General features: G+C 42.0%; 1 protein-coding gene across 1 annotated transcript in view; it reads left to right on the forward strand.

Annotated features, from left to right (window-relative positions):
- SLC9A9 (solute carrier family 9 member A9) overlaps nt 1–21,020 on the forward strand; it is a 558,734-nt gene that overhangs the window by 440,850 nt on the left and 96,864 nt on the right. The window contains exon 14 of the mRNA XM_022582689.3: nt 11,564–11,643. Coding sequence (XP_022438397.1) covers nt 11,564–11,643 — 80 coding nt within the window. The remainder of the gene's footprint in view (nt 1–11,563; nt 11,644–21,020) is intronic.

A 21,020-nucleotide genomic window follows, 5' to 3' on the forward strand; every position in this document is an offset into this window, starting at 1 on the left:
CACATGTGTTCCAAGCCCATGCTGGTGCTGTTTTCACAGACTTTATTGCCCAGGAAAGACACTTAACTGCAGGACTGAGCCCAGCAGGGTGTCAGCGTACTGGGATTAGGGCCAGAGTGGTGACCTTCGAAAGGAGATCAAAGCCCGTCCATCTCCTTACACTGGTGGGCTGTAATGAGTCCTTAGGAAGGGCTGGTACAGATTTTCACAAAGCATTTTATCTCATATAGATCAACTAATCCATTCTTCTACTTTCACGGAGAACTTTTATCTAAATTTTGTCCTTCTCATATCTTTTTCTTTAAAAGAAAAGTGATAGAATAAGAAAATTCATCAAAGAAAATTCTTCATCTTCCTCTAACTGCCTAATATTTTACAATTACATATAATTATTGGTAAGGTTACCTGCTAGCTTAACTTTTTTCTTTTGTAATTTAAATGTACTTTATTTTAGCTCATTCATACCATTGTCAATTTAGTAATTACTCTTACCTGAAGATACTTAAACCAGTAGAAAGTATTTTTGTTGTTGTTGTTATTAGAGAAATGAGATAGTACAACATAGTACAATGAAAACTACGTGGTATTTGGATCTTGGGCAAGTTTTTTACATCTTTGAATCGCAATTTTCCTAACTGTAAAACGTGAATGATAATAGTGTCTACTTCTCCAGGTTGTTAGAATTATATTTATGAAAACTACCTAACTTAATTTCATTAAAACCATCTTATCTCGTGAAGGATTTGATGAAGCAGCTTACATCACCACATATGATAATAGTAAAATATTTTTTAAGAACTTTAAAACTCAGTTAAAAAAACTAATGAAAGCAGAAACAAAACCAGAGGAGTAAAAAGAATCATGAGTAAACAGATCATAAGGTCCTATGTACTTGCTAAAGTTGAACCACAAGTAAGCTTTCTGGTAACCAAAGGGGGGGAAAAAGGAAATGATAACCAGTAATATACTAAATTACTATAATTAGAGGGGAAAATTATACTCTGTCCTCAAGCTGTACAGAAGTTCACAGGCCACAATTTCTTGCTTGGGGCTTCCTGTAGAGGACACATAAAGAGTTATCTAACTAACCCTGGTATAATTTACATGGTTCCTACTAGTCTTCTGCCGCTATTGTTTTTTAAAAGTGTCCTGGAAGTGTTCTTATTCATGATGGTTGACTACCGAGGTAACTACGTTTCAGAAAAAGGCTTTTTCTACCCTTGGAATAATTCTTATGTTCAATGTCAAGTACAGGAAATGGTGGGCTCAGGCCAGAAGTAACAAACCACAGCGTCCATGCAGCTGCCACTTGACCTGGACAGAGGGGGTTTTTTGGTACTTTCCAAACTATGTGTCAAGAACCTGTCGGCCCTCATTTTGCCTGACAACTCTTCGCTTATTATCAACACCTGTTGCTCTGACTAAAGACCAGAAACCTAATTCTTAGGAGGATTGCATTTTTCCACTCAGCTTGCACTTATTAAATTGGTCTTACATTAACAAATAGGATAATCTTTGCACTGGTCAACTTCTGAAAAAAAGACCTTACTCTTACTTGCCCAAAGCTAAAACTTTCAGATAATTGTGGCAATTACTGATCATATACTCTCAAAATCAATAATAAGCATATGTAATGACATATACTTTTTTTTTTTTTTTTTTTTTTTTGCGATACGCGGGCCTCTCACTGTTGTGGCCTCTCCCGTTGCGGAGCACAGGCTCCGGACGCGCAGGCTCAGCGGCCATGGCTCACGGGCGCAGCCGCTCCGCGGCATGTGGGATCCTCCCGGACCGGGGCACGAACCCGTGTCCCCTGCATCGGCAGGCGGACTCTCAACCATTGCGCCACCAGGGAAGCCCGACATGTACATATTTTTGAAGGAATTTCCTTTTTCTCTGTTTCTGGAGAGTAAAATAACCTTTGGGTAATATGAACTTGTGGCTGTGACTAACCAGCAATGTCACGATTTTCCTTTTTGCCTTGTAATACCTTGAAAGTGTGAATGGTGTTACACTCTTACTCATACCAGACCCAGAAGCTTTAAAAAGAATGTTCCACAAGCAAGTATTAAACTTTAAATATATAGTCTATGCAAATGTGCCACTTTGAGAAATGGAAGGTATCGCAGTTGTGATTTTATGTCTCTTAAATGTAAAAAAAAAAAAAACAACCCTCAGACAAAATTCCACCACCCCACCCTCGCCCCAACAAGAAGTTGTCCTTGTAATTGATTCTGTGTCCTTGGCAGCCCAGCATTACAAAGGTGAGACTTGCTGGAGCGCCACGCCCCCCTTAATCTTTCAATAGAAAATTCCCGCTACCCAAGAAGGGCTGCCACGATTGCTTCTCTTTTTCCCTTCTTGCCCTTTTTCGTGATCATCCTAATATTTGTGGAGTACTGACTCTTGTTATTAACCCTGTTCTAAGCACTTTATCTGTGTTAACTCATTTATCTTCCAAGATAAACCTATGAATGGGTAGTTATTATACTTATATTTTAAATAAGGAAACTGTATACAGAGAAGTTAAGTAACGTACCAAAGGACACATAGTGAAATTCAAACCCAGAATCTGGTTCTAGAACTTCCACTCTTAATTGGTGCGCGTGCGTCTATTCGTTCATTCATTCATTCATTCATTCATACAACCCACCCATGTCAGGCACAAATCTAAGTGTGAGGAAGATGCAGCAGTTACCAATTCAAAGTCTTCACCCTCACAGAGCTTACGCTCTAATGGGGGACACTGGGAACAAAAAGGTAAACAGCTACATACTATATGTTTAGAGAATGGGAACAGTAGAGCAGGTACAAGGATGGAGAACAATGGAGGAGAGGCTATGGCTGGCCAGGGCAGGCCTCTCTGAAGAAGTGGCATTTGATCAGAGTCCTGAACGATGTGCAGAAGTGAGATGTATATGTGGGCTCTGGGGGGAAACAGTCCAGCCAGAGGGAACTGCAAGGATGAAGGCCCTGGCCTCACAGCGGGTTATGGTGCGCTCCATGCACAGCAAGAAGGCCAGTGTGGCTGGAGCCCAGTGGGCAAGGTGGGAGCCAGTGCAGGTGGATTCGGAGGGACCGAGAGGGGCCAGATCACCGGCCACGGTGGTGATTTTGATTTCCTTCTATGTGTGATGGCAGCAAAAACTTGCAGGTTTGGAACTTAAAAGTAATGGGATCAACTTTTTTAAAAACTCATTTTTCTTCCATTTCCGACTCTGCCAACTGTTACAGTGAAGCTAATTTTCATCTTTTCTAACATAATTTTATTTTGGACACTATGCTGGCTCCTCTATGTGCTCTCTTAATGCTAACTTCCACTTTTATTTTTGCTTCGAGAAGTCCCTTCATTGAATTCTGGTTTTGGTTGTCATTTATGCTTGTGTGTAACCTGGGTGGATAAGTTCTGGTCACCACAGCTCAAGAAAGTCAAAGCGGAACTGAGAAAGGTCCAGAGAAGGGCAGCTTCAATGAGCAGAGGGAGATTAAAAGAATTACGATTTCAGCGGGCTTCCCTGGTGGCGCAGTGGTTGAGAGTCCGCCTGCCGATGCAGGGGACGCGGGTTCGTGCCCCGGTGCGGGAGGATCCCACATGCCGCGGAGCGGCTGGGCCCATGAGCCATGGCCACTGAGCCTGCGCGTCTGGAGCCTGTGCTCCGCAACGGGAGAGGCCACAACAGTGAGAGGCCCGCGTACCGCAAAAAAAAAAAGAATTACGATTTCTCCAGCAGAACGACTACCACTAAGAAGGGATACAACAAAGTGTCTGTAAAAATATGGAGGGTATGAGTCAGGTGAACAAAGACTTGTTTGCCAAATCCCAGAAAACCATAACTTAAAACACCCTTGAAACTGAAAGAGCTCATTTGGAGAAGAATAAAAGTATGTGTTCTTCTGCACAATTGATACTTAAATGCTGGAAATATAAGTAGGTTCAAGAGCTCGGATCTAACAATTATCAATATTTTTCCATACTATGTCCCCATGCTGTTGGAGCTGGCCTCACAGAATGTAAATTCTGTGCTATACCAACAAATATTTCAGAAATAGAAGAGTAAACTCTAAAATTGACCTGACCCAGATGAAGGTTTTTTTTTATGTTATTGTAACTAACAGTACTTTGAGAAAAATAAAATGACTATTTCAGAGCAAGTATCTTGGGTTTTCCCTTGGCCAACACTGAATTTATTTTGGTTTTACTTACGGCTTATACACCCAAAAGTATACACCCTCCCCACTACATTTTTACTGCTTAAGACTAAATTCCATATATATATATATATATATATATATATATATATATATGGAATAGAATATAGAATCTATATTTACAGATTCTATAATTACATGCTCTAGAAAACGAAATAATAATGAGGAAGAGGAAGTGCAGGAAGATGATAGCCTCAATTTAGCAGTTAGGTGCCGTATGTAAAATCACATTTAATCTTTACCTTGACCAATCGAGATTCATATTATAAACCCCATTTTATAAATGATGAAATTGAAGTTCAAAGAATTAAAGTAACTTTCCCAAGACAACAACAACAACAAAATTCCAGCCACTTCAATAACACCCAATCTCCAATTTGTAGTTCTTCAACTCAGTGAGACTGCTGCCCTCAGCTTGAATTGTTCTCTGCTTGGACTCTAGCTCCTTGTACTACAGTTGGGAAAGGGCAGAAAGAAAAGAGAATATAGGGCTTACCTCATTTGTCCTTTGCTGCCTGTTGCCCAATATCTGAATTCTATCATGTATTTATGACACCAGTTATTCTTACCAGCCATTATGTGTTTTGCAAGTAGTTTTGTAGGGGGAAACATTGTTTTGGTTTGTTTTCAGACAAAAATATAATACTGTATACTCAAATCACAAGCCTAAATGTAGAACCCTTATCTTCGCTATGGTGTTTGTGGTTTGGGGCACTGTCACTGGGAAACAGCATGAGCTAGGATCTTCTTGTTCCAAGGTGCATTTTCTACTCCAGTGCCTTTTACATCTAGAAGTTATAATTCCAATATGTAATTGTATCAGCCTTCTATTGCTGCTGAACAAATTATCCCAAAACTTAGTGGCTTAAAATAACAAACGTTTATTATCTCACAGTTTCTAAGTGTCAGGAATTTGAAAGCAAATTAGCTGAGTGTTTCTGGCTCAGGGTCTCTCATGACGTTGCAGTCAGGATGTCCGCCAGATGTCACCTGAAGGCTTGACTGGGTCTGAAAGGTTCACTTCCATGTTGGCAGGAGACCTCAGTGCCTTGCCGACTATTGGCAGGGAGACTCGGATGCTTACCACATGGATCTCTCCATAGAGTGGCTTGGGTCCTCACAGTTTGGTAACTAACTTCCCTCAAGTGGTTCAACACAGACAGAAAGGAGGAAACCACAATGTTTTTTTATGACCTAGCCTTGTATATCACCATCCCTTCTGCTCCATTCCACTGATTAAAAATGAGTCATTATATATCGTCCACACTCAATAGGAAGGGAAATTAGTCTCCATCTTTTAAAGGGACAAGTACCAAAGAATTTGTGAATATACATTTTTTTTTGCGGTACGCGGGCCCCTCACTGTTGTGGCCTCTCCCGTTGCGGAGCACAGGCTCCGGATGCGCAGGCTCAGCGGCCATGGCTCACGGGCCCAGCCGCTCCGCGGCATGTGGGATCCTCCCGGACTGGGGCACGAACCTGTGTCCCCTGCATCGGCAGGCGGACTCTCAACCACTGCGCCACCAGGGAAGCCCCGAACATACATTTTTAACTCACCAAAATATTATATTTACCTGAACCAAACAATTTATTTTTCCCTGGATTAACTTGAATCTCTTGTACGGACAAAGTTATTTGAAGCAGACCTTTTTTTTTTTTTTGGTAGCTAAACCATGAGTTTAGCCCATCTGGTAGTGTATCTGTGATGTCTACGTTTCCTCTTGGCATTTTTACCCATCCTTATCTAGTTGTTTCCTTCATTCTTTCTCCCTAAGCATGTATTTTGTGACTATACCTTCTTGGGAACGTTTATGAATTTATCATAGTGTGAGGAAGGTGAAAATATTTGTATAAAATACTCTCTATGTGGAGGCTAAGAGTTAATTTTACCTTTTAAAACATGAATTTGAAAAAATTTTCCTATTGACTCTCAATTGTATCATGTCCCCCTTCTTCAGAATCTAGAAATCGTTCTCTTTAGGGGCAGAGAATCCGGTCTTCTCCTTGGTAATCAGAAAATCAAGGCAATAAACTTGAAATTATTACATGAATACATTCCACACTGGGAGATGGCAGGGCAAAAGTACTGCTGTCAAATCCCATTCACACTGACTACTTGAAAAAGTGCTCTGGAACCCGTAAGGAACTCTGCAGATTTGTTATGATAATTATCTGTCTTTGTCATCATTCTGTACAACCTCCACTGACATTAGTATTGAATATGAAATCTTAGAAATAGGAAAATCTTCTCTCTCTTAATCCATTGAATCCCCGTGAAGTGAGAAACAATCCCATATGACTAGCCCAGAGCAGAGTTCCTCCGGTTCACTTAGCAAAGGCCCCTCCTTTAAATATTGATAGAGGAATGTATTTACATTTGCTTAGTTCTTTTTCATTAAGGTTAATACAGCAAACAATTCCCTCTTGCTTCAGCGTCTGTTTTTTAAAGATTTCTGGCCAGAGCCTTTGTTTTCTTTCAGGGATCCAAATAAGCATAAAACAAAGAGTACCTTCCTAATTTTCCTGTTGCTCCCTCTCTAGGGTGGTGCTAGAGGGGTCACTTAAAAGACAACTACTGGGCTTCCCTGGTGGGTAGGATTGAGGAATCTCAGCTGGTAAATGACAATGTCTTCTCATCAGACAACTCCCACCTGGGAAAAGAAGCCAAAGATCAATGTTTTCTTTGAATACTCAAGGAAAGTTAAGGAAAACCCAAGAACTCTTTCTCGAGGAAGTTAATAAGTCCATACATCATTCTGGGTCCTTAGTCCATACTAGTCTGTGATGTCACCAGCCCATAACACCACTCTTAATCAAAATCTCCCTACTGGGCTTCCCTGGTGGCGCAGTGGTTGAGAGTCCGTCTGCCAATGCAGGGGACACAGGTTCGTGCCCAGGTCTGGGAAGATCCCACATGCCGCGGAGCGGCTGGGCCCGTGAGCCATGGCCGCTGAGCCTGCGCATCCGGAGCCTGTGCCCCGCAACGGGAGAGGCCACAACAGTGAGAAGCCCGTGTACCGCAAAAAAAAAAAAAAAAAAAAAAAAAAGACAACTACTCACTCCTTATCGTGCTCAGCCACTTCCCAACTTCTGATCTATTCCCTTGTTTAAGGAGAAAAAGGAAAGATATCAAATGCCCCAGTCATTTTTACATTTTCCCAGAAATGGAGGATAATCAAGGAAACAGAAATTACACATATATCAAACAGTCTGCTTCTTAGAAGTAGCAAGGGCAAATAAAAGCTAACATTCAATGCCCTTGGATCTCCAGTTCCCATTTACAGCTGTGAAACATGAGGCTCAGATCTGGAGAGTGTATCATTATTATTAAATGGTAGACAGTAGAAAGTCAGAACTCAAATCTTGGTCTTCAGTTTCTGGATCCTCTGCTTGTTCCAACATGGATGCCACTGCCCCTCTGGCATCAAAGAACTCAAAAAAAGAAGACATATTGCTAGCAATAAAGAGACTATCACCAAGTTCCAGATTCTTCTTCTGATGACTGCTTATATCCATTGTCCTTGGGTGTGATCTGATCACTGCTACAGAATAAGCCAGGTAAAATGATGCTACCTGCTGTCCTCTGCCCATCTGGGCCCTCCCAGGGGCTTGCCCTCTGCGCTGCCTCATCGGATACCTTCCCTGTTCCAGGGTGACCGCAAAGGCTGGCCTTCCCTTGGCACATTTATCCTCAGCCCCCAGTGAACACGCAGGGCACACAGTGGACTAACTCATTTATTTCTACTCATTTATTGATGGCCTTTCATAACCCAGTTATTAAGTCATCAATAACTTCAGAGAAATAAATGAATGGATCCAGAATTGGGCCAACAGATATTTAAGACATACACTGAACATTTTATCTCAGATCAGCAGAAAAGTCAATGCTGGGTCATCCATGGTATTTCCCTTACCTGGAAAAACATTTTCTATGTTTCATTCTAATTGGAACCCAGTTTATTTCTCTACAAAGCAGTAAAATGAATAACATCTCCAGTATCCCAAGTAAATTAAAGTTTGAAAAATAGATTACAAGTGTTAACATTTTTTCCAAAATGCTACCTAGTATGTGTTGCTCTCACCAGCTGGCAAAAAATAACCTTGGAAGATTCCCCAGAAATAGGGTATAAGCTCTTTCAGGAATGCCTGTATGTTCTGATATATTCCCCTCAGGAAATGAAATAAAAAGGAGAGGAAAAAGGGAGTAAAAGGCAGGGAGGTTTTCCAAGACCTTGAGAAATCCCTGAAACCAGCATTTAGGAGCCTAGAGAAATTTCTAACACTGAAGTTAAGTTTCTTCAGGGACACTTTCCAACCCATCAGCGTTCACCCAGCTGAGGGGAGCCATGCATTTTCATTACGTTTGGGGGGATGTATAGCTGCTGCATCTCAACCTTCAGTATCCTGACCTCATCTCCTATTCAGATACCCATTTGCCCTAGTTTGCTCTTCACTTACACCCACCTAGATGACAGGAATCAAGGCTGCTGCTGAGAGGCCACAACGGTGCTTGGAAACCTCTCTGTTCGCCAGTTGCCTCAGTTTCCTCATCTGTAAAATAGGAATAATAATATATGAAAAGCACTTAGAACAGTGTCTGGCACATGGCATCTATTCAAGAAGTGCCAGCCGTTATTGTTGTTGTCATTAATGAAAAAACAGTATCTTCCATACGATTAGGACCTCAGAGACCAGCCAATCCAATTTCCTCAATTCATTTTACAGACGAGGAAACTGCAGCCCAAATAGCCTATCATACGGTGTGTGTGCTTTCCAAAGTTCAAAGGCTGAGTGAGATACCAGCAGAAAGAACAGCACCTTTGGAGTCCTTTAGTCCTACGTTCAAATTCCAGCTCTATGGCTTGCTAGCTATGTGACTTTGGACTCAGCTCTTCCCTTCTCTGGGCCTCTCTAGGTCCTCACCTGTAAAATAGGTATAATGCAACCTACCTTGAGGGTTTGTTGTGAAAATTGAAAAACAATGACTGAAAAAGTTAGTGACTGGATAATGTGACCAGCACCTTGCCTAGGAATGAATGAGCATTCCATAGCTGGAGAATATTATTACAAATGTCATTCAGCCGGGCTGCTGTGGAGTGGGTGCTAGAATCCTGGGCCCCTGACTGCCAGCCAAGCTCAACACTACACAGCCCACCTTAACTTAGAAACAAACAACCAAACAAAAAAACAGGAATTTGCTTACACTCCTTTCTATTAATTTTCTTCAATGACTATCTTGTCATCAATAGATATTGTCAGCTATCAAAATTACCTGTGCCTCTGGATGGATAAAATGTGTAACTCCTTATTGTTCTTAAGGAAAGAAAAAAGAAAAGAAGAGAAAAGAAAAGAGAGAGAGAACTCCCCAGGGCTAGCGCAGAGCTTTACTACCTAGTTTAGTTCAGGGATAACAGTTTAACTCTGCCAGCTGAGCCCCAACGTGCTGACCTGTTTGAGAGACAGTGACTCAGAAACGACTTGCAAATGTTGCAAGATGATGAAGAAAACACTAAGTATAGCAGTGACTTTGCAGATCTGACACCTTTCTTGGGGTAGAAATAGCTAGAGAAAGGTTCAGGGACAGATGGAAATTGAACTGGACACCTTGGTTTCCCTTTTGTGGAAATGCCATGGGTACATTCTAGCTCTAGATAACAGGGCATGGCACTCTGGGTCTATCAGAAAACAGACCTATGAAACTCTGACATCATCCATGAAAAGATCATAGGTGTCCCACTGTGGGACTTGGGAATGGGGCATGTGGTCCATGACCAGGTAAGTTTGAGAAAGGCTTCCCTCTCAAAGATTTACAATGCTCATTTACAAATGAAAGATTCCAAAAATTTCTGAATGTAACAAACCTGGTTAACACTCTCAAACCCATCCTTTCCTGAACGATCGGCACAGAATTTCCATCAACATCACGTAGAACAGTGGCATACTAAGGAACGCCTTTTAGAAAACTGTTCAGTGTTGGAAATCAGAGATCTTAAAACAACCAATGAGAAAGGCTGCCAGTTTGGGTTTTCATTTTATTGTGGAGTGTCTGCTTCAACCATTTTAGACAAAGGATAAATGGCTGCCTAGAAAGGGAGGGACCACACTTAGCATTCTTGTATTCCCCTTTTGTTTGTGGGGCATGGAACTGCAGCGTCTGCTTTTACATGTGTTTCAGAGAGCAGAATACAGCCTTTTGTGTTCAGTTATTTATCATTACCCATCAGTGGAACTGTCTGGAAAGGGGCAAAAAAGTAAATAAACAAAGTAAAGTAAATCACCTTGGTTTCAACTAAGGGCTAGCTTTGGAGCAGCCAGTGGTTTCTCACTGTCTTCCATGCCTCATGATTTCTTGAGAATGTTCACATTATTACTGGACTGTGAACTCCTGATACAATTTGGGCATGGAAACCGAGGGCCCAAACAAAGCAATGAAGTCCATGTTAAGATATAAATGCTTTTAATGATGAAGATAATTACAACTGATTGAAGTCTGGAATTCTCTTAATATGCAAAATGAGATACACAGAAGAGGTAAAAATGTCCCTGAATCTCCTTCATACCACATTGCAATGTCCATTATCATCTCTCTAAAGTTCACAGAAATTTTTCACCTTTTTCTCACATTTTCATCCTCTACTGTTACATAAACACCTATCAAATGCTTTCTCTTTTGTCCTTTTCTTCCTTCCTCCCACTGTGGTCCTTTGAAGAAAAAAAAAAAAAAGAGTGAGTGAGCATGGGGTCGGGGGAGACAAACACATTCATTCAGTTATTAAATTATTACAGGCTTCTTAACCGGAATATCTATTTCAAAACTTAAGAATCGAAGGGGGAAGATATCAAAAATTAACCATAGGCTTTGGTAGTGATCTATCAAAAATAAAATGAATGAAAACTAGTTTAACAATTATTAGACTGTTATCCCTTTAGTCTTGACCTTTTGGTACATCGTAAATAAATACCATCCAAATCTGACAGAAATAACTGCAAAATTCCCACAACAGCAATCTGACAGAAATATCATGTTCACTGGTGTCAACAAAGTGGCATTTCTTAGCTGTTTAATAAAATAGGAATTATGAAAAAAAGTAAACGTTGAATTATGCCACAAGAACCTCACCCATATGGCAAGATCCATGAGCTAATCTGCTTGGCGGCAGGTTCAACATTTAGATGAAAATACCTGTATCTGGAAAGATTTTTTAAAAGTGGTTAAGTTTAATTTGGCTTGACACATATTCTTATAGTTAAAATATATTAATATTATATACATACTATGTATTAATGTTGATATTATATATCAATATTTATAGTGATCATTTATCCAATGCCTTTTTCTGTTGTCACTCGCTAGGAAGCAAACAACTCTGGCAAAAGCACGACGAAAACAGAGACTGCCTGGCTCTTCAGAATGTGGTACAGCTTTGACCACAAGTATCCTTTGATAATGATAATCTCCCAGGTCCTGCTACATGGCAGACACTGACTTCGAGCACTTAATCATTGAGGTCTGCACTGCTGCTCTTCAAGAAACGCAGAAAGGTAAAGCGAATTCACGAGCAAATTTAGCCAAAAGAATGATTTCAAAACATAAAAAGCTGTGTAGTCCATACTTAAGTGTTGCAAAGAGCTAAAGTGAAATCTCTCAGAGGCAAATGAATCTGGTGTGCTTGTGGCAATCTACTATTTCCTAATGCCCTATGATAAAATCATAGAGTCCTGAAAAACTGATCTATTTTACTAATTTTACTGTTCATCCCTTTGTAAAAATCTTACTTCTGGTGGAGTCGGCCAGGGTGACAAAGCTCCTTCACCCTTCTGCCAGGAACACATTTGTCTGTTTTTGTTTCATGCTGTAAAAAATGAAGGGGGAGGGGGGAGGGAGGATGAATAGTCCAAGGAGAAGAATAAGTCCGGTCATCACATTGTGAAATAATACTACTTTGTTTTCCAGGAAACACTTGAGTAAGCTTTTTCTAGTGACGGGCAATTTTAAAATTCTAGCAATCAGTGTAAACAGAGTGGCTCAGCTACACCTTGCCATGCGACTCACAGAGCTGAGAAGTCAGGCCTGAAGGGCTTTGCCATTGTGAGTTGCAGTAAGCGGTCCACCTCTAATCCCAGGCAAAAGCGCCACAGAAGAAAGGAAAGAACTGTGCTGAAAATTGAATGTGTTGGGTCTTTGTAGTTAGTTTTCCACAGTCACAAATCCCTCTCCTTTCAGGGAGAAAACGTCAGTCACTGGGCGATTTTAAAGCAGCTCAGCAATGATTAAAGCCACAACAGATCAGAGGGAAAGGAAGAAGAATTAAGAACAGGGGAAAGAAATTCAAAGAATAAGATGAAGAGGAGGTAAAAATGGAAAGGGGAGAAGCAGCAAGAGAAATACAGGAAATTCACAGCAGGAAGGAAAGGAAAGCAAATTCGAGGAATGACTGTAGAAAAAAAAAATAAGAGTGAAGTGAAGAGAAGCCCATTGAAGATTGCAGAGATAAGCAAAAGTAAAACAAGGTTAAAATTAGAAAGCAATTCTGAAATAGTAGAACATTCCAAGAATTATGAAATGAGATGTGGAAGGCAGAGGCTTTTTGAGGCTACAGTTTTGCTTTTCCATACTTCTGTTATCTATGGGCAAATACCTTGCCTCACTCAATCTTGAGCTTTCATGGACAGTGTAGGTTGCCACCACCCTAAAAGTGGTCCATCTTGGCCATTAACTGCCTCTTGGAGGTTCTGGTACCTCACTAACCAGTCACTGGTCTCTCTGAGGGAAGCCAGTTCTTAGCAGGTTACGCTGGTTTGTGTTCCAGTTTGTTTCTCTTCTGGAAACACAATTTTCTCTTGCCATTGCTTAAAGTATCTGATAACCAAATTTGTAGGAAGTTATAAAAATGTGGCTAAAGAGTACATATAAAGGCTGCTTGGTTATGACAAGATGTACAGTAAGAAAGTGTCTTTTGGGGTTCCAGGACCCGATTTCCAACTTGTGGAAGGGGGGCTTCCCCACCCATCCAAGCAATGCGCCAGGTCAGTGTCCTACAACTCAATTCAATTCTGACACTATGTCCCTGGAGACAGTGTCAGATCTCACAGGTAAGGGCTCAGTCCCGCAAGGCTGCCCCTACCACCACCACTTCAGAAGCCAGCCACATTCCCAGGTTGTTACCTATGCTTCTGATCTATCGGCTACATGTTGGGGGTTCCCGTGACCTTCTCCTTGGGTTTGATTGATTTGCTAGAAGACCTCATTACTTACTAGATCATTGGTTTATTATAAAAGGATATAACTCAGGAACAGCCAGATGGAGGAGGTGCATAGGGCAAGGTACGGGGAAAGGACATGGAGCTTCCATGCCCTCTCTGAGTGCACCACTCTCCTCGAATCTCCACCTGTTCACCAACCTGGAAATTCTCCTAAACTCCATCCTTTTGGGGTTTTATGGAGGCTTCATTGCATAGGCACAACTGATGAATAATTAACCATTGGTGATTGAACTCCATCTCCAGCCTCTCTCCTCTTCCCCAGAGGTGGTGAGGTGAGAACTGAAAGTTCCAACCCTCTAATCACATGGTGGGTTCTCCTGGCATCCAGCACCCAACCTTAGTTGGGGTCCAAATGTCATCCATTAACATAACAGAAGGATGCCTTTTTGCTTTCATCACTTAGGAAATTCAAGGGTTTTAAGAGCTCTCTGCCAAAACTGGGGATGAAGACCAAATTTCTATTTCTTATTATAAATCACAATATCACAAAATGGCAAATCAGAAATTAGATAAAAGATGTTTTTGTTCAAATTCTGACAGTGTTGTAAGGAATGCTTTGCATTGCATTGCAAAATGGAAAAGATAACTTGGAGACAAGAAAATGGAAGTAGGAACCCACCCAAATTTTTAGCTTAGAGCAGTGACACTAAATTCAGATGATGTCATAGTTTTTGTCTCACATTTCACCGGGGGGGTTATTTCCATATGATTATGGACAAACTAGCAAAAAATGAAAGCAGACTTACACTCTCAGTAATATCTCTTCTCATGGTAATTTGTCCTCCTGTGCATTCATCCTAGAAATTGCGGGGCTACCATCACTGCATAAATATATTTTCACTTAGACCACAGAGTTTTTATATCCTAGTTATGCTCTGAATTCATACCCAGAGTGTAGCAAACCAACCAGTTTCCACTCTGTAAACTCTTGATTTATCCATATTTTTAGAGAAAAATTATCCCCTTGGCATTTACCGTCATCCTGTTGGCCACCTAGAACCCAGGCGATGTGCCCCATGGACCTCATGGGTAGACTATGCCAGCTGCTGTCAATGTAGGGATGATCCCCCCAACTCCGGGGTCAGATTGCCTGGCTGAGGCCAAAAAGAAAGTGTGAGGCTGAAAGAAATGGATTACGCAGTTTGGAGCTGTTCAAGTTTCATTTTAGTAAAATTGCATCATGCAAATGAGGCATCATAAAGAATTACCGACAAAAGAAAAAGAAGAATAAATGAGCCTTCATATGCACCTTTGTAAGTCAGGATTCTCCAGAGAAATGGACACAGAACCAGTCAGGAGTACACACACACACACATGCATACATACATATACATATAATACACATACACATAGGTTTACTTCATGGGATTGGCTTATGTGTTTGTGAAGGTGGCAAGTTCAGAATGTGCCGGGCAGGCTCTCAGTCTAGAAACTCTACAGTAGGAGCTGAGATGCTGCAATCTTAAGACAAAACTTCTTCTTCCTCAGGGAAGCCTCAGTTTTGCCCTTAAGTCCACTCAACTGATCAGATGAGGCCCACCCACCTTATTGAGGATCATCTCTTTAAAGTCAACTGACTGTAGATGCTAACCACACCTAGAAAATACCTTCACAGCAACACCTAGATTGGGGTCTGATTGAATAACGAGGTAGCCTAGTCAAGTAAACATGTAAAACTAAGTGTCACGGTGCTCAATTCACATTGAACTTATGCCCAATATTCAGACCCAAGGATACAAAGATGCTCTTAACTCACCATCGGTATCAATAAAACAAGTCACTATGGCTCATATAGTCTTGTTTTCTTTTTTTCATAGCATAATTAACACATATGCATTCCCATAAAAATTTCCCAAAACGTACAGAAAAATTAAAATAATAAAAATTAACATTCCATAAGGATGAACCATGGCCAAGTACTGTGTTGAGTGCTTTACGTTATAATTTCATGTCACCTCCACAGCTCTGTAAAAGGGTGGCTCCAAGGGTAGAGTACCACACAAATGGACGGCTGATTGTCTTGGCCTCTGATAAAACAGCCTGTGCGGGCTTCCCTGGTGGCGCAGTGGTTAAGAATCCGCCTGCCAAGGCAGGGGACATGGGCTCGAGCCTTGGTCTGGGAAAATCCCACATGCCGCAGAGCAACTAAGCCCGTGCGCCACAACTACTGAGCCTGCGCTCTAGAGCCCGTGCTCAGCAACAAGAGAAGCCACTGCAATGAGAAGCCCACGCACCGCAACAAGTACAAATAAATAAGCCGGAAGCCTATGGTGCCAAAATTGACGATTAGTTAAGATTTCGCTATGATTCCCTGTGGGCAGCAATTCTGAGTCTTGCGGTGCAAAGCAGAAATTGAGAAGGGGGCTATGAGAAAGGGAACCATGTTACTGAGCACCAGTGCTTTGCCATCGAGAACATTCTTTCATTTAATCCTAATAACCACCCTTTTGGTTTCATTCTCACAAAGACTCTCTTTGAGATGGAAGAAACAAAGTCTCCAAGAACTTAAATAACTTTCTTAGGTTTCCATAGCTAGTGTCAATTCCATGATCCAAGCCTGGATCTGTCAAAATCTAAATTAGGGACTTACCTGGCAGTCCAGCGGTTAGGACCCTGCGCTCCCACTGCAGGGGGCTTGGATTCGATCCCTGGTCAGGGAACTAAGATCCCACATGCTACACGATGCGGCCAAAAAATAAATAAATACATAGACTTCGAAACACTTGAAAACAAAGACTGTAATGACAAAGAAAGGCATTACATAACGATAAAATCCATAAATATCCTTAAATGAACGCTCTCACTGACAACTCTATGTCCATGATAGCTCTTATCTACACATATACCCCATTTCCATACGTCCAGAATGTCACTATTAAAACAATGACTGTTATGACTGCTTACATTATGTCATACAGAGTTCACATCCCAAGCAGTTGTTGAAGATATAGGAGGTGATAAGTTTAGGGGTCCTGGTCGGTCACCCTAAGAACGCCACCATAAAGGAGTCTCCAAGTTTCTGAATCACGTTCTCAACTTTTCAAAGGCAGAAAGTTCAATATGCCAAAGACTCCGAGAATGGTTTCGTTTCATAGAAACGGATGGACTCTAGCCAAGCTCAAGGAGGCACAAGTAGAAACCAGACATCAAATTCCTAAATCATCATATGTGTCCTCATGGGGAGGGATATTCTTTCCCAGCCCTTAGAAGGGTCAAGTCGCAGTCTGGTCCCCAATGTCCCTCCGGCCCCTTCTCTCCCTGTTGCTCGCTGGCTCACCCTGCTTCAGCACCCCGGCCTTCCTGAGATACACCAAGCACATTCCTGCTTCAGGGCCTTCGCACTGTTTCCTCTTCCCCCTGCTTGGGATGCTCTTCTCTCAGACATTCGCAGGCCTCCCTCCTTCACCTCTTTCATCCAACTTGGCAGTGAGACTTTCCTGGCTCCATATATATATATATATTTTTTTTTGTGTGTGTGGTACAAGGGCCTCTCACTGTTGTGGCCTCTCCCGTTGCGGAGCACAGGCTCCGGACGTGCAGGCTCAGCGGCCATGGCTCACGGGGCCCAGCCGCTCCGCGGCATGTGGGATCTTCCCCGACCGGGGCACGCACCCGCGTCCCCCGCATCGGCAGGCGGACTCTCAACCACTGCGCCACCAGGGAAGCCCCCTGGCTCCATATTTAAATTAGCCATCCCAACAGGAGCACTCCCTCTCCCCTTCCCCGCTTCATCTGTCACCATTATGCTTATCGCCATCTGACACTGTATGTACTTCATGCATTTGTTATAATATTCTCCCCCAACCAGGATGTGCGCTTCCTGCGGACAGGGATTTGGGTCTGTAATCAAAGCATACAACAGTGTTTGGCATATAGTGGACCTCAATAGATATTCACTGAATGAATGAATCAAGCAAGAAAGCAATATTTCCTATCCAGGGCACATTTACTCTAAAACGTTGATATAGCAGAAAAATCCAATGAATTATCTGAGGGTTGCTAAGTGAGTCTGAAAGCAGAGCAAGGCAGAGGGGATAATCTTAGTGTTTTTCATCCAGGCTGCCCTTCGGCACCAAAAGGGACACCCCGGGTGCACACCCACCCCTCCCCCAGCGGCAGGGTCCCTCTCCCTGGGCAGGGACAGCCACCACGGCAGAGCTGGATCCCTGTTGCCTCACTGACCTCCTTCCTATGGTTGGTCCATCCTTCCTTAGGTTTAATTCGTACACCTGATCTCATATATTCAAGCCTGGCTCTGGCTTAGAAGCCATTCTCTGTCTGGGTGACTGTATCTTATCTCACCGATTGTGTGTTGATTTTATTTGTATATAGAAATCAGAATTTAGAGCCACCTATCATCCTCACTAACAATCTCTTTTAATGAGAAGGTCAGAAGCAGAAATTGATGCCCCCTTATTCAGATTTTAAGACATCAGATAAAACGGTTTGCTTGGATTCGCAGTGTTGCAGCTGGTACAGGAATCATAGGTTGCCTTATTCGTAGGTGACTAATGGTGCTGCTGGACTGTCTAATTCCTACAGTCTCTATCCATTCTGTCATTTATCATCTCTCCCCTTAAGCATGCTTCCCTGGTGGCGCAGTGATTGAGAGTCCGCCTGCTGGTGCAGGGGACATGGGTTCGTGCCCCGGTCCGGGAAGATCCCACATGCCGCGGAGCGGCTGGGCCCGTGAGCCATGGCCGCTGAGCCTGCGCGTCCGGAGCCTGTGCTCCACAACGGGAGAGGCCACAACAGTGAGAGGCCCGCATACCGCAAATAAAACAAAACAAACGAAAAAAAGCATGTTTATATATTAGTTGTACAAATGTGAATGACAGAGGATAAGAATGACTTCTTCCAAAATAAAAAGGGCAGCCTAAAATCATTTTTAGCGCTTCCTGTATGCCGACATCAACTGAAAATAAGGAGTTATCCTGTGGTTGCCAACATTTTACAGAAGTGTAAAGATAGCACAAAGATAACAATGGATTGGCAAGTTGACACAGTAACAGAATTACAAAGTCACATGGATGGAGACTTCCTTCCCATCACTGGCTTGAAATGAATTGTGCACTGAGATGTTACCAAGAAAATGAAAGGCCATGGCAGATGTGTAGATGTTGCAGCTCTTGAGTTTTCCATTAAAAAGTCTGGCAAGGAAAGTGGCAGATGCCAGACCCCTTCCTGAACCAAAGTGTGACAGATTGCATTCCAGGAAAAATAAACGTGAACATCCGGATCATTCAGAATGATCCTTGGAAACAAGTATTTCATGGATTTAAATGTAACGGCATTGTAGTCTTTAAACAACAACAACAAAAAAAAAAAACAAGGGAAAAGAACCCTTTCCTCCTAAAACTTGACAGAATTCGTTATATGCCACACAGTCATGCTTATTTTAAATCATAGGTATGAATACTGTGAGCAGCAATTTCATTTTAAATGATGATCACTGCATTGCAGTTTTTTCTTATTCTGACTAGCTGAAGCATCTATGAATTATTTGTTGGGTGGGTACTGTGGCCTTGTGAATGACTTGAGTTCACTTAGCAAAAAAACTCTCAGAGGAACAGGGAATGTTAGTTCTGTGATTCCTGTTTTATCGATGAGGCAACTGAGCCCCAAGGAGGGAAAAGACACACCCAAGGTCAGTGATGGACTTGGAGGCAGCATTCGTAATCAACAAAGAGTGGGCTGTGTCCACCTGAAGAATCCACGGGTCCTGGTTCGGGTAGTCCATCCAGTGAGCTCTGGTGGCATTAACATGTGTGTGATGCTCTTATTGTTAAGTGTGCCTGGCATACAATTGATAGTTTGACGTGATAGCTTCCTGGGTGGCTCATCAAAATCTTCACCAGTCTGGAGGCAGGACGTGTTTTACTTTAAGTAGAAAGCCAGAGGGATAGCAGAGGATGTAAGTAAGATGCCTTTTATTCAACTTATTGAGTACCTACTATGTGCCAAGCAATACAGGAGGTACTGAGGCCAACAGCAAACAAGGTAGGCACGGCTGACTCTCATGAAGTCTTGCTTATTTGATTCATCCAGATGAGTCATGACCCCAAAGCCCCTTGAAATGACAGGTGGCCCTTAGTGTAGGAAAGAGAGACAATGGCATCTCCAGAGTTTAATGGGGGAACTCTTTAGGGAGCCGTGAATTAAAATAATTTGTAACCCTCACTTGCAAAATGTAACCAGATGACTCCACAAGCGGTTTCAGAAAGCACCAATATTTCAAAATATTTGAAACAAACATAAGCAGTCAGCTTTCTAAAGACTCTCTCTAAATACATCCCCAGTGGTATCCCACGTGAGGACGTACATGGCATTAGAACTGCTTGCCTCCTGGGAAGCCGGCTATAGGGAGGAGCTGAGCTTGCATGGGGCAGTAGTGCAGCCGGCACTCCCACCCAGGTGGTTAATCCATTGGGTTTGCAGCTTGACTTTTGGTCTTCCTTGTCTTCACAAATGCTAGTGTAGAAGGATCTTGTAGACAGCCCTTGACTTAGCACCTAAGTGAAATGAAATTAAAATTCACTAAGAGAAAACACTAGCTTCCTGGATCCTTATATTCCTTGACTGTTTGGTGAGAACCAATGTAGGGAGTGGTATCCGTGCCTTGAAACATGAGCTGTCTTTTGTTCAGGTCATAACTTGGGTCTTCCATGGTTTCTTCATCCGTATAATGGGAACAATAAATATTATCTTCTGTTTTGGCTAAATCCATTGGAAAATTTAGCTGTTTCTTAAAACAGCTTCCTACTGATGGTAACTTGTTCACTTATCTCTCAGAGCCAAAACATGTTTAAACCAGTTAAATAGCGCAATTTTCTTAAGACCCTGTGGCCTAAATATGTTGAAACATTCCATAACTGGACTTAAACTCTTCTGGAGTCCTGACAAGTGACTACAAGCATGACATTGTGAATTGTTGCCCAAACATGTTAGATACTCTGCTATGAATGTGAAAAGTTGTGGCTCCCAAGACGATAACTGAGTTTTCAACAATGATCCTAGGATTCTACAAGAGTTTTGGCATCCCTGATTTGTTTTGCCTTTTCCCCTGTAAAAGTTTTGATAATATTTCTCTTAAATGAGAAGGCTTTCTCATTTCATCTTCACTGTGAGCAAACAATATGAAAATCTGGATTTACACAAACAGGAAATCAGGAGATGGATCCTCCGCTTCTCGAATGGATTCATAAAACAAATTCCTTTAAATCCAATTTAAAAAATCTGTGGAGCACTTTCTCATTGCAAAGCACTGTATTAGACTCTCCTCTTTTCTCTATTTATTCACGTATTCATCCCATGTTTATCAAGAGGCTACCACGGGCCATGTACTATACTAGGCAGTAGGGATACAGCTGTTGACAAACCCTCACAGAGCTTACATTCCAATCTGGTTCTGTCTTTGAGTTTCTGACTTACAGATGTCTTTTCAGGAAATGACTTTGGTATAAAGAAAGATACACTTAGACATTCCACTATGGGTTTTCATCAAATAGAGGGAAATCTGGCTCAGTGGTCAGGATTTATTGATTTGC

This window comes from Delphinapterus leucas, chromosome 4 (assembly GCF_059928025.1).
Source record: "Delphinapterus leucas isolate spDelLeu-1000000601 "Yukka" chromosome 4, BTC_Dleu_Yukka2, whole genome shotgun sequence".
NCBI lineage: Eukaryota > Metazoa > Chordata > Mammalia > Artiodactyla > Monodontidae > Delphinapterus > Delphinapterus leucas.